General features: G+C 37.3%; 1 protein-coding gene across 2 annotated transcripts; it reads right to left on the bottom strand.

Annotated features, from left to right (window-relative positions):
* Window positions 1-2,258: 2,258 nt before the first annotated feature.
* Window positions 2,259-15,656, bottom strand: LOC139958497 (inositol hexakisphosphate kinase 3-like). Of its 2 annotated transcripts, none has more exons than XM_071955599.1 (6): window positions 15,492-15,656; window positions 14,139-14,363; window positions 13,679-13,862; window positions 12,991-13,169; window positions 12,344-12,519; window positions 2,259-11,565 (listed from the first exon to the last, which is right to left on the bottom strand). In XM_071955599.1, the coding sequence occupies exons 2-6, from the start codon at window positions 14,344-14,346 to the stop codon at window positions 10,882-10,884; spliced, it is 1,431 nt and encodes a 476-aa protein (XP_071811700.1). In that variant the 5' UTR covers window positions 14,347-14,363; window positions 15,492-15,656; the 3' UTR covers window positions 2,259-10,881. The 2 variants fall into 2 exon arrangements, with proteins under 2 accessions (XP_071811700.1, XP_071811699.1); XM_071955598.1 differs by having other exon boundaries at window positions 12,991-13,172; window positions 15,492-15,651.
* Between the last annotated feature and the right edge of the window lie 1,691 nt (window positions 15,657-17,347).

Genomic DNA, 17,347 nt, shown 5'->3' with positions numbered 1-17,347 from the left:
CCATCAGACGTCACATTCCGGGATAATGAGTGGATGATTAAGTAGGATTATAGCTATCAGCACAACATTAATTCTGATAATTGAATACACCATTACTGAAAACCATTGCATGTGTATAAATCCACTTTTAACATTTATAGAATCATTACCTTATAGTACAACAGCTCACCAACACCGTTTATAAACCACTCCAAAGGTTGTCAGCTCGCATACAGGCACAGAGGCCAAAACGAAAACAAGAACCTCATATCTCTTGAATAACATGTTTACAACGTATTAATACTCGATTCCTCAATTGGAAAAATGGTGATGGAAATTTTATTTTCTGCTGTACGGGAAGTTAGAAGATTTTTGTTATTTGAATTCATAAAATTACCTTGGACTTCGAATCGAGGAGCCTTGAAGAATCACATCTAAAATGTAATCTGAAAACCGGGACAACAAAGAAGCACATAATTGATTGGGTCAAAGAATTATTTGACTGAGATTTGGGTTAGTAGTAATGAACTATACTAATGAACTAGTAATGATGAACTAGTAATGAACCTACTAAGTACTATAGGAAACTTTAAGGGCTTCGGTTGTACGACATATGAATATATCTGTTGACGTACAATCAGCTACATAGAACGAGGATGCAAATGTTGCTCAAAATATTCCAGGCTTAACGTATAGCTTTTATCACATACCCCTCTCAACCAATCAGATTACTAGGTTGATACCTAATTCAGCAAGAGTAGATGGGGTTGCATATATCTTGACATTATCCTTTTTGACTTACAACACTATACCGTCGGAGTAAGGTGGTCCAAGTGGAAGTGCATGGTTGTTCCGTTCATGCTTTTCAACATCCAAGCCACAAAAATCAAATCCCATTTTTGCTAACCCGGCAGTCTCCATTTTTTGGCAGGCTTAACTTCCCTGAAACAGAACACCACTGCAGCGGTCGAATTTTTAGCGAGGGCGCTATTCATCACAGCCCTCAATTTCTCAACAGATAAAATATTCCTTGGCACAATACTTGACAATTTGTACTGCTGACAACCAAGGTTGTTGCTGACAGTAGTGCAAAATATAATCATGAATTATGCTTATATCTACAATCAAGTGAGCAGGGTACCACCTGGAAGGGAGGTCTCGGATTTATTCAAGTAGGAATGTTGTTTATGATCGAATTGCTTGGGGCACGATAGTTGAATATGTATCGTCTGTTATACCAATTACCACAGTTTAAACTTAATTGTAAGGATATATCCTATATGACGTGCATCTCCACTATACATGATAATTTCTTATGCTCTTAGATGGGATTGGTGTGAAGAGAGGGACATCGGTATTTGGGCAGGGGGGGGGGGAGGAGAGTGAGGGTACAGGGCGGGTGACGGGCAGTTGAAGGAGTTTCTTTCTATTCTGGATTTTATCCAAGATTTCAATCATACAAATTGGAGGTAAACTTTGCCATGAACCTTTTCCGAAATTTCACTTTGGTGGTGTAAATCAACATCAGTGCCATAGCTTCATATTCTAAAATTACCAGAACAGAAAGTCTCCAACTGAAATTTTCTGAAGGAATTGACACTACTGGCAAATGCTTTATAGACTTTGATAAAATGATGAAATGTCTAGAGAAGAAGAGCAAAGAGAGAAAAATATTGTATGATGGATATAAATATGCATGAGCAAGACTTGAGACCATTATGGGACTGTCTAGCATATTAAATGGCCAGTATACTGATGGCTCATAAATACAAAACTTCCAATGCTAATAGGATTTGATATAAATAACTGGTAGTATTGATAGCCGGTGAGGTAACCATTAAGGTTTGTTTATATTCGCATATAAACACCAACTTTGATTAAAGACGACTTAGGTATGTCACACAACAAATACATGAAGCATCATGCTGATGAACATTCACATCCAGGCATTACATTCATGTTCCAACAATAACATCAATTTCACACTGACATACAGATCCTATTAAACTGGCAAATAACTTGGCAAGACGGCATCGATGTCGTGGAACGTTTTGTACGTCCAAACATCCGTTAATGATTTTGTAAGGGGTATCTCCTTCAAGCGGTAACGTTTACATATAGACTGCTGATACGTCAAGGTAATTTAAGACCAGAGATGACGTAAGGCAGGGAGACAGGCTATATATTTAAACATCTATCGTTTGGCAGATCCAGGGTCCTGCCCAGGGTCCTGCCCGGCAACTGATGGGGCACCGAAAGGAATGCACAATGAAAGCAAATCTATGTCAAGTCTGTGTATTGTTTCATCGATATGAAATACGTAGACGAAACAAAAAAAAAAGAACACATTGCAATATGTTGTTCCTACCTCGAGCTAATTATAGAATGCAAGAATGTCTCACATAGCATGAACTGAATGTGTGGTTTCCCAGCTGCAATTTATTAGATAAATTGATGAAGTAAAAACACAACACCAGTATTTTCTTTTAATTTTGGTTAAGGGTTGTTTTCTGTTGCAAGTTTATAACATCAGTATAGGTCTGAACAAAACTTGGACACATAGTGCCAACTAGATTTCTGGTTCTCCATATATCCTTAAATTATCATTATTTCCTTAAATTATGCAAGGAAAATAGTTATATATCATAAACAACAAACGACGAGCAGAAAATCTGTTAAATGTGATTTCATTGTATCAATTGATAGCCTTTCAGGCTAATACCCCCCCCCCCCCCCACAAAAAAATGTATTTCGAGTTGAAAAAGTACTTTAATTTACCATTCTTTAATATTACATAACGATGGAATTTAGTACAAAAAAAAAGAAAAGAAAAAAGAAAATAAACTAAATATAGGGATTAATTCATATACTTCAGATATATATCGATTCTACTATACATACAACCATTCTAAAATTATCAACTATTTTTTTTTTTTTGAAATTGCAAATGAAGGTGCTGAAAAACAATACTTCTAAAAATATTGTGGCAATTGCCATTAATGGCATCTCACATCTGGTTTAGACAAATTTTGATTTAAATATCAGTGATGTGTGTGTTTGGGAGGGGCAGGAGGGAGGGCAGTGGCGGAGCGTCCATACAGTCAGAGGGGGCAGAAGCCCCTCCTGACGGACTCAAAAGGACTGCTGGCGCCCTTTTCAGCTTTTTACCACTTTCAACTTATTCGCGACTATTGACTTTTTTATTGCGCACTCAAATACCTATTGACATTTGTCACATTTTGTTGGTGTAACTTTCTGACAAAATGGCGATGACACCTATTTATTCTTCGTTTATCTGCAAATTAGCAAGGCCCGGAAAGGGTCATTTCCGGAGATCTAGGGAGTATCTTTACTCAAAACATTTCTGTACGCTCTGCGCCAACCTGTGGTGGCGCTCCGCTTAGATAGTGTCGAAAGCGCCCCTACAGACCATTCTCGCCCCCCTGACCAATACCCCTAGCTCCGCCACTGAGGGAGGGGGGGGGGAGCGGCGGGGAGGGTTATACTATTGTAAATATGTCACTCAACATGACAAGAACATGTCTGAGCAGCAGTTCACATTCATTTAAGACATTTTTGCCACCCAGCAGACAAATTTCATTAATAAAGACCTCAAGCTCCCAGCAGCTCTTCAACAAAATAAAGGTTTTTTTTAAAGGTTGTAAATGAAGAAGTAAGGTTGATAAAGGCGGCTTCAAACATGAAACTAAAGGTTTCTAAAGGTCCAAAATGAAGTTAATTTGTAACATACTCACCATCTATGCAGAGTTTTACATCTGTGGCCCTTATTTAAAATACCTGACTTGTGTCTGTCTGTTTTGTATCACTGCATGAATCATGCCTGGCTGTCCACAAAAACTTAATGGCCAATGGTTAGCAAGACTGAATACAACATTTCTACTCTAAACTAAATCTTTAAAATAATTTTTTTTAAACTTAAAATAAACAGAAAGGTTTTTAAAGGTTTTAAAGAGTATTTTTGAAAAATAAAGAGCTGTTTTTGAATAAAGGTTTTGCTGGGAGGTCTGTTAATAGTATAAATCCTTCGGTCGTGACCTCAGTTCTCGTGGAAGGGCCAAACAATGGTTTAACATTAACATTATTTCTGCACTAATTGGAGTTGATGTCATCATTAGTTAAGCCTTACACGAGCATTCCAGGGATCTTGGACAATGTTTAATCTCAATGTCTTGAAAACCTGAATAGCTTAGAAACAATACCGCCCTCAATTTTGTTCCCCTTCTTATTCTTGGGCTATGGTATTACAACACTAACATTCTGCCTATTATATAGTCATCAGGGAGTAATTATGGGAAACTCCCTGCGGTCACCCTCTAACTTCCTGCCTTAGAAAAGAGAAGAGGTCACTAAAACACACTAGTGGGGCCATTGTGACAGTAATCTTTTTACCTTAGCAATAATCACTGCCTTGCAGCACTTAATACCCCACATTTTCACTAAAACACTAATGGGACCACTGTGGCAGTAATATTTTTACCTTAGCAAAACTCACTGCATTGCAGCACTTAGTACACCACATTGGCACTAAAACACTAATGGGGCCACTGTGGCACAAATCTTTTTATCTTAGCGATGATCACTGCCTTGCAGCACTTAATAACCCATATTGTCACTAAAACACTAATGGGGCCACTGTGGCACAAATCTTTTTACCGTATCAATAATCACCGCCTTGCAGCACTTAATACTCCACATTGTTGAATGATTCTCTATTTTCTAGTTTGCATGCAGTGATCACCATTTTTAAAGAGTATTAAAGTTTGATTATAAAGAAAGCAAAACAGTACAAAAACAATTTCAAGATATGCGCCATGAATATTCTACTCCTAATTAATTATGCTAATTGTTACTCATAAAAAATACCTGAAGGAATTCGTCCAGTGACTTTTTCTGCAAATATCGGTTATAAATCCACTCATACTTAGAAACTTAGAAAATGTATGCTGACATAAAGTAACAACAAAGAAATCTATGATTAAAATATGGGACAAAATCAAAACCCTGTTTTCAATTGGAATAATAACAATCATGCATGAATGGAAAAGAAAAATATGAGATTATGGTAAAAGAGTAATTCCCTCAATATACTAAAATGGCCGCAAAATGTTCAAATAAGGCAAAAAAGGGTTTCCATCTATCATTGGAAACTCTTGTCTACCAGTTAATGCTGAAAGAATATTGAAACTTTAAGGAACACTTGGTGCAAAAGTATTAACCTTACCAACCTTCCTATAAGGGGTAAGGGTCTAAGGGGGGTGGGGAATAGGGGGGAGGCAAATAAGCAGCAGTTGTTTGACTAGATATTGATAGGCAGCAATCTTAGAATTTGATGGCTACAAAATTTGAGCAATGTTGGAAAAAAATCTTGCAAATGGGACATTGTTACGGGAAAACCACACAAATGGTGTGCATTGAATTGGTTGGTTCAGAGGTGATGGGGTAGGACTACTTTAAAGGGTCAACAGTACACAAATGTAAAGACAGTATGTTACAGGAGTAGATGCTTGCGTAAGCATCCAATCTGGCTACAAAAATTGGACTGAACCATTTGGTAAATAGGTAAATTCTTTAAGCTCTATGAAAGAGACAGAGAGGTGAGAGGCTATATAAAGCAATCTATTGTTTAATCCTCAGCAGTTGAATTTTATTTAAATAAAACTGATATAAAATTTCCCAATTGATCAATAAGTTGTATTCATGTTGTTTTACAAACCCTATCTCCCCCATCCCCCCCCCCCCTGTTATTAGAACCCCACATCGGAATTTAATATCTAACAATGTTTTCTGTTTTAAATAGTTAGATGACATGGTTTAATATCTACAGCTATGAGTTTTGATACATTTTGCAGTGTGCTGTCAGCTACAACTGATGAGTTTCATTGTTAAGAGATTTGATAATAGTAAACAAAGTCATGATTCTTCATATCAAAATGACCTTATAAAAAAGGCCAACCTTCATTTCATGGCTAACTTAAAGACTGCTTCAGATTCCTCCCTGCCAAATCTGCTACTATGATCAATAAAACAATTACAGCTTTGTTTCCAACAAATCCTCTGACTTTATTTCTTTAAATACTGTGCAATTACTGGGTACTTTTTCATCATCAATCGTCAACCAATACAATATTAGTAGCATAATCATATATGCATAATCATATATGATATGCATATTCATATCTGCATTATCATATATGCAAATAAAGCAAGGCCTAATTTCAGTATCAGTAACAGTCTAGGTCTGTGCTAAGTCTTCAGAGTTAACACCAAACATTTCCCTCTTTCAGAAAATGTGCCTTGCCTTCCTCATAGTATTGAATGTTTGTTATAACACATTTGGTTATATAAACCCAATAGTAACAATGTACTTGTATATGTTTCTCACAGGAGAGATACCAGGTTACAAAGTATAACAAGCTTGTTGCAGTCAGAATATTGTGCATATATTTTGTTCAAGCCTCTCTGGCTCTGAAATAAATCCATTCTCTTTACAAAAGTTACGTCAAAAAATCCCACATAATCCCCAATATTATAAAAAAAATATCCCAGCATCCATAATACAAGGTTTTCCTGGGACTTGCCTCAAAAATATCCTGCCCCGCCTACTCCCCCCTCCCTCCTCCTAAAGCGTTGAACAGATAGTTCAATGTTCAGAGAGGACACATACCTCTAAGAGTTGGGGTGACAGCTAAATGTATATTTTCAAAATTGGACTAAGGGTGACCATTATTTGACAGTCTAGCATATCATCTTGATTACTGACGATCTTAAAATAGCTATCACATGCTGTGAACTTCACTCTGAAACTGTGTTTTAACAATTTACACCCGATCAGGACAATCCAGTGATGGGGAACTTTGAAACTGTCATCAAAGCCATGTTGTCTAACAACATGTTTAATCAATTGTCATATATACTCTTATACTAGCAGAAATCTTTGACTGACAAGTGGTCTGACATTTGTCATATTGTTGAATTAAGCTTAAGTCTTAGTCATAGAGAGTTGATACATAGTGTGATGGTATATGTCATGAAAACCCCCAACCCCCCCCCCCAAAAAAAATCAAATTAATTCTTCAAAATATGTAAAATAATAAAACTTGGATAAATGGATAAAACAAAAAGTATAAATGTAAGAAGAAAGAAACTACAAAGCCTCTAGAAAAAGCCATTATATTAAGCCTCTGAGTAGTTTAAAACTAATCCAATCTACAAATGGATGTTCTATATCATATTAATTGCGACTTGATATCAATATCATCTTCTACCACATAATCTGCTGTGAAAGTAATTCTTGACCCATGATACTGAAAAATTCCTTTAAAAGAGTTAGGATAAATAGGATAAAATTAACATAAAATAAGCAGAAAAGTTAAGAGCCCATCAGTGTTGTGGCAGACATTTTAATTATAGTCTTTATTTCGACATACTCTTTGTGTAAATTGCTACCTCTTTCATCTTTTATGTAACTTCAGACTAGCAGTAGCAAAAAGGGACAAAAGAAGAAAAAAAAGAATTGGAGGAATAAAATCTTGTTTGCGCTGATGTTCTGAAACTTTTCACAAATTTATAACCGTAAAAGTAATATCTTCATAACACATCATGATTACAAACTGGTGAAATAACCAAAGGGATCTTAAAGAAAACTGTCCAAGTATCAGCCATATATTCTGATGAATGACTGGTATCCTGGTTATCAAGGATTGCCACTCGCATTAATTTGTCACCGACTTATGTCAATCGTGTTGGTGCCATGAAATGTTGGCACTGGCAGCTGCTTACAGCTGCATGTACTAATTGACCTTATCAAAAGAGTTAACTACAAAGAAAGTACCATCTCACCCATTGAGTAAGAAATATACTGAATGATTGCATGAAAGAATGAGATGAAATTCATTATTCTGAAAAAAACCATCCATCTACTGGACTGCAGAGAATCTGTTCAGCCTCAATATTATATAACCTAGAGGAAATTGATTAATCCATGAATCAATCAATAACACAGCCTCACAATCTATGATGACCCAGCCTCCTAATTAATCAACCAATTAATATGATTTACAGTAGTCTTACAATCCATGGTGCAACCTCAACATTAATTAACTAGCAAATTAACCAATCAAAAACAGCCTGACACAAACAATTGTAAATTGAAGCAAGATATTTTCCACAATGAGGTCTAATGGATTTTCTAGGTGAAAAGTGAATACTTGATGTTTTATCTTCTTCTGCAGTATTGCACCCAATTATTAACTTTCTTTCGTAAGAAATACAATGATGACACCTGACAGCAAATCTTTGGCCAGACAGTATGTATGAAGATGCTACATACTGTACCATATAAAATATGATTAGAATAAGAATGATTACAGCGGAAAAATCAAGAAAGTGAAATGTTGCTTGTGATCATGAGGACGGTTTGTTGTGTCTGAGAAGCCTTTGGTTATTTTTTGGGTAAATTATGTCCAATTCAAAGAGCCAACACTTAAAGGTTCTGATATACAATAGTGCGACAAAATGAAACAGTTTGACTGCTCTTTATGTTGCTGTATCTATTCTATTTATGCTTATAGGCAAACGGACTGGCATGCTGATTTAAATTTAAGAAACCACCTTAATTAAGAAGAAGTAAGCTCGTCAATCAATTTCACAACCCAAACGACATTATTCATTGTCATAGTTATATCACAGGAGACTTCAAATTTGCTTGTGTTTTCTTTGTGACTTGGGAGTTGTTCTTGATGAACTACTGGTATATAACAATAACCAGCCTGGTAGCCGGTCATCATATGAACCTAAACAGCAGCAATTGCATGACGAAGCAGCCGAAACAGCTTATTACTTACACCTCATGGCGGTAGGCTATCCCCTTTCCAATTTTAAACTCATTTTGGAAGTTTCTAAACTTAGGAAGACCATTTCAGATGAGAAAACCGTGGATTTCTCCCACCTAGCTTTGGCCTGCCAGGGCTCGTATCCACGACATCACAGATTCTAGATTTCATTGATCCTGACGTCAAAGCCTTTATCCTCTCAATCATCATCATGTTACTATACTAATCTTCAATTCTAGCAATATTGGTACCATATCCTTCTGTGTGCACAGGCTTACTGTTTGCTATGCAAAATGTATTAAAAAATGCAAATCTGCAGTGTCTTGAATGTTCTACCAGAGGGCAAAGTTCATTTGATATTTCTTTTGCTTTATTAACTATTTCAAGGTGGTCCCCCCTGTACACATTATCAGTACATGCTTATGTGATATTTATAATGAGGGGTGTGGTTATAATGAAGAACATTAACGATGGCACGATGAAATCACTTTCAACCACCATATAGAATTGTTTGGCTATGATTTGTTAATTAACAGATCACATTATTCATGCTCCATGAATGATATTATTATATAAGAAATGGATATAATATCGTTATATGTATAAGATGTAAAGAAAATGAAAAAAAAATACAAAGTATTGATTATAAAGTTTCCTTGTGCGATGAAAGGGTACATTTTAATGTATTGGAAAACCTTAAATTTCATTTGAAGTTCATCAAAGTAGTAACAGGCAGTCCTCCAAAAACGATAACAGGAATAGAGGGTATGATTAAATGTTTTAGTATAAACAATTGGTAGTCCCTCTGACAAATCTGATGACAAATTTTGCCTGAGAAAGTTTGTCTAACACCGATCACAATTTGACCTAAGAGAAGAAGCCAACCTCAACATCACTTCATTATTTGTCATGGCAATAGAGGACTTGTGATGAATAACTCCCCAAACCAATAAGAAAAGTCCAGGGATGAGACTGAGCCGGGGAAAAAAAATCTGAAATTTATTGATTGCCGTCCTGGGGGAGGGGTTTAAGGGGAGGGGGTGTCCCCCTCCCCTTTAGAATCTTTTTGTCAGGTAAGGAGGGCTTAAATGCAAAATGGTGGACTCTAGATGGAATCTATCACATCACATAACTCGCCAAAAAATTGTGGAATTTCTGCTTGTATAATTTATCCATTAGCTTTTTTGAACCAAAAAAAGGCTTTTTTGCTTGCTTTGTGCTACTTGATTCCACCACTGGTCAAATTCGGTGTTCCTTCCCTTCACAGTCCAGCATGTTCGGCACAAAAAAAAAAAAAAAAAAAAAATTAAATAAAAAAAATAATAAAAAACGCGAATTACGAGAAAAAACGCGAAAATGCAAAAAAAAAAATCTGAAATCCGCGTTTCCGCGGAAGAGTCTCATGCCTGAAAGTCTTATTCCATTTGGGAGATACCAGAGTTTTAATGTTTCTTCACACACAAGGCCAAAGACTTGAGTAAGTATATATATATGAAATCATCAAGTCCTTTATGTACTTCACATTTCAGAGGGTTTTTCTTCATTTATTACAATGTTACATTTCAGTTTTATGTAAACAACAAAGTTCTTCACGTGACCTAACGTTGCATAATCGATCGCTAATACTTCTCTTGTGATCTGAACGCTCCCCTACATCTTCCATTTCATCCCGCCCCCCCTCAATTTGAATGAACTTGGCGGGTTTTATATTAAATGCCATACTATACCATTAGCAAACTAGTAAGCAACAATGGATGATTGAACCTTTCTCTCCAATATAAATACTCTAATAGAATCAAATGTTCAATCCATGGGATTTTTCATCCAAACAACAAACATTCTTCACTCTTTCATAGTAATAAAGCTACCAAAAACAACCCTCCTCCCCCTGAATCTAATCAATTTGAATAAATTAGAACCTCAACTTCCTCCTACCTCTTTGACTAATCCTAGCCCAGAAATATTTCCAGAGGAATAAGTCGACCCAGAAAGAAAATATTTGAATTGTCATAATTTGCTATCACCGTATACTCTATCAAAAAATTCTTAGTCAAACTTTATCGTGAATTTTGTCCAAAATTTGGCGTAAATTATTCAGACCGAAGAGAAAGTCCTGGTCGGGTCCCTCGTAGATGGTAGAGGTCAGTTCGTTCTGATATACCACGTGCGGGAAGTCTATGACTTTCAGGACCAGGTCACTAACAGATGAAGGACTCTGGGCATTAATAGTACTGCCTTTCTTCTCATTTACCGACACGGCTGAATCTTTCTCTATAAATTGAATGGAACTATCGCTCAGCCTCGGTTTCTTCTGTGGAACCGCTTCCGAGGAACCCTCCGCAGTGTCGACATTTCCGCAAGACACTTCCTTCTCTCGCTGCGACACTACATTCGTAGAAAAGTGTTGAGCTGACGAAGGCACGACGGATGGTAGGCATGAGTCTCCGACGTCTGATGTTTCTCCATCTTGGGAAGAAGTTCTCAACCGTTGGGAAAGGTCCCCTTCGTACAAAATCAGAAGGGAGCACCCGAAAAATCGACATCCTTCCTCATTCGTTATGACATTTATTAAAGTCTTCAACCTCTTAATAAATTTGGATAAGATACTTTTACGTATACTATTACCGTCGTGAAAGAATTCCTCGATGGTGCCAAGCAAAGTGTCATAGTCAGATATGGACTTCCCATAATGCTTTGTTAGTCGACGGTAGCTATCCTTGTCAACCTGATACACCTAGGATGAGGAGCAGATAACAAAAAAATGTTAGCAAACTTATGAACTTCAAGCTGACATATTTATTTGTCTTTAAACCTAAATCAGGCAATCTTATAGTCAAGTATAGTGATAATTTAACTTAAGGTACCGCACTAATTTATGCGTCTCCATCCCACTTTTGGGAAAGCTCAAAATACCTTTCCATCAGAAGAACAACTTGAGTAAAAACTTAAAATTTTCATCCAAGAGATGAGAGTCTACAGCAGGGGTGGGCAACCTTTTTGAATGAATGGGCCAGATCCAAGGGGTGAAAAATTGACTGGGCCGCACCTAACCAACGACCTGCTGTTGATTTCAAACCTTTGATTCCGAGGACTTTCAAGCAATAGGTGTGCATGTGTACTTAATCTGTATTCACAACAACATAATGTCAATACAGTACAGTTGATAATTAATGGGGATAATAGGCCTACCTGACAGCATCATTAGTGCAGATAAATTCTAAGCAGCTAGCTCGTTTTTTGTGATGGTGTAAAATAGATTGATTTTTTTTCTTTTTCTTGAGACATCTCACGGTCCGCCAAAAAATCCCTGGCGGGCTGCATGTGGCCTGCGGGCCGTAGGTTGCCCACCCCTGGTCTACAGGTTTCCAGCATATACCGCTCCTTCTATTATGGAAGGAAATTCAGCGGACATGAGCCTCACAGCAGTGTAAACCATGTCAAATAACGCTGTCTCTAAAACAAAGACAGGGTAGACGATTAAAACATTAGTTTGGGAGAGGTGTTTTACTGACCTGCATGCCACCAATCCTGACTCCCAAAGTGCCAGCAGTTGAGAGTTTGGCTTTGGCCAGGTGAGCTAGCCGTTTCTCCTCGGTGACATCATCCCCGTAACCACGAGTCCCAATCTTTAGATCTAAAATTGACGGTCTTTTGAATTTACTGGCAAGGTTCTCTAGAAGAATATATCCTGTCAACAAAAATGAGAAATAAAGTGTCAGGTAAAGGAAAAGAATGCCATGTAAATTATATTTAATTTTTTTTTTATCAGCAGTCTTTGCTTGACTGGTCAGTTGCAGAGATTATCGGTCACTTTTTTCTTTCTTTGCTCCTTTGTTTCGGGAAGGATGCGCAAATACAAACAGGACAAGATATACTTTGTTAAATGAATTGCTAAATAGGACTTAGACATTGAAAAAATTTAAATTCCTTTCTATATTTAGATTTTTTCTCTTTCAAGTTGGATACTGAGTTGTAATTTGCAAATCTAACTTAATTAAATAAAAATCAAAATGAAAACTTTGCCAACTGAAGGAGGCAACAACAACTGACAAATTCTGTATGACTGCTAACCATTTACAGGCAACTTATTGTAACATTTCACATCAGGAGTGTATCATGTCAGCATTTTCATTTATGTTACTGAAAACAATATACTTACTACAATTCTGGGTTACACCCTTTTGCTCGAATGTCCAAAGCTGCCGTTTCCAACATCTTAGGCTCCAAGGATTGTTAAGAGCTTCACATATATTGTCGGCAACCTCGTAATTCTCATCAGCTTTCCTCAGGTTAGATGAGGTGGTATGGAAGGCACAAGTTGAATTGTTATTGCCATTACTTCTGAAAGTTTAAAAGAAAAAAAATGAAGACTTGCAGTAAAGTTTTTGAAATTTTAACAAGAAAGAAATGACTGCATACAAACAAACAAACAAACAAAAGGAAGGAAAGGAAAAAGTTTGGGTTTACAAAACAACACGTCTCCTATGAGAGAGTTATAGTGTCACTACGAGTAGTAACAACTTGAACAAAACTGCCTTATCTGAAAGCTTATGAACCAACCAATGTGATACAACAACACGAAAATGGAAAGAAATTGCAAATAGCAACACAAACATCAACACAGGGTGTCCTACTACTAACTAGTACAAATTTCATCAAAGAAAATTCCTGTAAGGAAATTTATATAATTCACTTGCTCATAAAAAACCAAAAGAGTCCGGGGGAGGGTAGAGGTTGGGGGTGTAAAGGTGGGGGGACGGTAATTAGGTTATCTAATGTTACTAATGAAAGCAATCATCCAAATGATAAGAATATCGTGTAATCAAAGAAATTAATTTCATTCTCACATTGTAACTTTCTGTTGAATTTCGCTGCTGCTGCCATCAATGGCTTTTTGTGGATTGCGAGAGGGACGCCTGCAATCTTCACATATAATGTCGTTGTTCAAGGTGCCATTTTTGTTTTTTTTAGCTAAAGTGAACAGAAATACATTGTCATCGGTGTCCTTGCAAATCTTCACATCTATACAACCTGTTAGATCAAAGAGAAAGTAAGTCCAATAAAACAGGAAAAAAATAATTACTTTGCTGAAAGCAAAACCAGGAAACAAACTGTAAAACTCTACCGTGATGTGATATATCACTTCAACTGACACTTGATATTATGAAACACAAACTGTCATGCCACGAATGACTGAAGGGAAACTTATCCATAAGTACAGAGTCAAAGGTTACAAAGCTGATCAAAGCTTGGTAATAATAACAGCAAATGAAATGATTATATAGTGTAGTACGAGAGATGCTGTACCTTTCAATTTGGGAACAAAGAGCTTCAGAGCTGGAGACATTGTCTCATAAATACCATACTCTTCCTGAACCAGAGGCTTACACACTGTTGTTTTGTCTAACAGACAAACTCCACTGTGGCCTCCTACTTGATGGTTATAAGGATGCAGGCAGATCCAATCTCCATCTTCGTCTTTGCTCATTGCTCGTGGCTTGCCTTGCCATCCCATGAGGCATGTCTTGGGTGCTGCAATGATAACAAAACAAGAGAACAATATTTTATAAAAGACACGTCTTGCTCCTTTGCTTGAAACGAAAGTTTGATGACCAAATTACTCATCAGAATGCGAATGACGAAAGTGCAGCATAATATTATTGCAAAGGTTGACGTTAATTTATGGCATTTCAAATATTTGCGAAGCTTATTCATACATGACACCACCATACAGTGAGTTGTTTCTGATTGCATAAAGACGTCTAAAATCCAATTATGAATAAGCTGTCTTACTTAGAAAACTCTGTGATTTGTATCAAGCTTTTGGTATCTGAGGCGACCCAATATCAGTATGGAATTTCTTGCACCATTGCATTATGAATTTTTATTCATGGCATGGAGAGATTTCAACCAAGCTAACTTGGTCCTTTACAAATCTGATCAGAAAAATACGGTAAAAAGGAATTGTTGGATTACAAAACTAACACATTTTTTATTACACAGAAAGAAATATTAGTATTACATACTAACATACAGTAGGCCTAAAGCTGGGGAAAATTTCAATGAAGCCAGGTATATTTTACTGTTTTTCAAAACTTCTGCAGACTGTTTGATGTAGGTCTATGACGATACTTAATCAAATATATGGTACTAATTTAGAATCCGTACCAATTGACCCTACTTCCTAACCCCTAACCCTATTCCCTACTTCCTTACCCTACTCCCTAACCCCTTACCATATTCCCTACTTCCTAACCCTAATTCCTAACCCCTAACCCTACTCCTTAAACCTACTTTCTAACCCCTTACCTTATTCTGCTGATTCGAAGTAAGCTTTCCCATTCATTTGGTACGGATTCTAAAGTTAGGCCAAATATATTGATAGTGATTCCATGAACTAATGCTGGTTAGATGTAGTCTCACATTATTGAATCAGCTTGAGCCTATAATTACTAGTAAACTAGGCTACAGTTCACTGTACAGTACTACTGCTAGTACTAGCCTAACATTTAATGTAGTGTAGCTTGGGCTACGTAAATGACTGATGCAAGCGAACCGAATAATTACAATTACTAATAGAATGTACTCATGTACATATAATGTTTTGCTGGTTGAGGTTGACCAATTTATGGAACAAATATTATGTTCAAGCATACTTACTTGGCCTGGTCTTAGAGATAAAGCACTATTACTACTACCGGTACCACTGTTTTCTCAGTCCGCCCATATTGTTTACATCGGTTAGGCGTTCGCTTCACGCATACGATAACGTTGATATGATACCAAGAGCACGGAAATTTCTGTGTACCAAAGCCATAATCTGTACAGTACTAAACAGCTGATGCAGTTCGACCATAGAAATTGAAGTCTTAATCCTAATACTATACCCAGTGGTACGTACGAAACACAGATAAAGTGTGTGCCAAAATCATGATAATAAACGGGGTCAGTCAGGGCAGAAACGGCCTGTGGACAAGGGGAATGAGAAGGAACTGCAGAATGGCATGAGGATTATAAGCTCGTTAATGTGTTATTGAGAATTTGAGAGGTATATATAAAGGGAGGGGTTCCTTTATTATTAACAACAACAGGGGCGGGATTTGAGTTGTGAAAGTGGGGGGGGGGGGGGCAAGCCTGCCAGCAAGACTATCTAAGCTAAGCGCCACCATCGGTTGGCGCGGAGCGTACAAGAAATTTTTTGGCTTTACAAACCCTCCAGATGGCCGGAAAAGGCACTTCCCGAGTGCTCTAAGCTGCATGTACCCATCCTTGAAATATGGATCTCATGTCTGAAATTGTATCTAGATAGTTAATTATCGTTTAAAAATTTGAAGAGGATTGATAGTAGAACATATGGTCAGATGGTGATGTACAACTTTTGTTATACATCACTATCTAAGAGGAGCACCATCATCGGTTGGCAAGGAGCGTCAAAATTTTCGATGCAAGGTACCCTTAGATCGGTAAAATTAACGCCCATATAGGCTTTAAATTGCATCTAAACAATTAATGAACGTGTGTAAAGTAAGGGAGGACGGATAAAAGAACTTATATGGTGATGTACAACTGAAGCTTATACGTCACTATTTAGATGGTGCACCAACATCAGTTGGCGCGCCGCGTCGAAATTTAAGCAAAAAGGAAATCCTAGATCAGCAAAAATGACACCTCTGGTAACAATAAATCGCATCTAGACACTTCTTTCCCCCTAAAATTATTAGTATATTGTGCATTGGACCGATCAAGAATATGTTCAGCACCCACTTCGAAATTCTCCCCGCGGTCCCCACTTCTTGGAGAACTTGGCAAATATTGGGGGCTGAACATACCTTTACCCCCCCCCCACACACTTTTTTCATGGGGGATAAGCCCCTCAAGTCCACCGGTTCCGTCGCCACTGAAGTCGAGGCGGGGTGACTTTTTGGATTTTACAATGCGACTAGGTGCAACATGGAGCAATATATTTACGGGTCATTTCATAGTACTGGCTGAGATTTGAAAATGAAATTATTACCTGGCAGTACCAGCATTATGTTTGAACTATTGCCAGATTATCAGGCAACATAGAAATTCATAATAAATACTTGAATGTTACTTACTGTTAATGAAGGGCTAGACCACTGGGGTGGAGTGGGGGTGGGGGTGTGTCATGTGTCAGTGTATTGAATTTAATTATTGATATTACCAATATGCAATTCTGGCTTTTGTAAATCGTTTCTCTGGATTTAGTTATTCAACGCATTTAGTAGAGCAGCAACGTTGAAAATCAATTCCTGAAGCTAGCACTGTAGCACATGCCGCGGATTCATCACATGCAGAATTGAATCGCTAGTGTGTTAGCTCCAAGGATTCGTAACCTGTGCTGCGAACCATGTGCTAGCTTCAGCTTCAGTTATTCATGCTACATGTTACGATGTTAAACACAAATTCGACTTAGATTCGAAACAAATAGGGCTATTTGATAGGGAATAATTTTGATTAGGGTTGTGCAAATTTGTCTGCAAAAACGACAAAAA

This window comes from Apostichopus japonicus, chromosome 18 (assembly GCF_037975245.1).
Source record: "Apostichopus japonicus isolate 1M-3 chromosome 18, ASM3797524v1, whole genome shotgun sequence".
NCBI classification, from domain to species: Eukaryota; Metazoa; Echinodermata; class Holothuroidea; order Aspidochirotida; family Stichopodidae; genus Apostichopus; species Apostichopus japonicus.
This window is presented reverse-complemented; position numbering and strand designations above follow the sequence as displayed.

Bases quoted from the DNA above. Each gene is read 5' to 3' on its own strand.
- LOC139958497 (XM_071955598.1), bottom strand. From the start codon at position 14,346: ATGGGATGGCAAGGCAAGCCACGAGCAATGAGCAAAGACGAAGATGGA. The intron at 13,863-14,138 runs GTACAGCATCTC...TTGATCTAACAG, and splicing joins CTTTGTTCCCAAATTGAAAG to GTTGTATAGATGTGAAGATT. The intron at 13,173-13,678 runs GTGAGAATGAAA...TTAAACTTTCAG, and splicing joins ATTCAACAGAAAGTTACAAT to AAGTAATGGCAATAACAATT.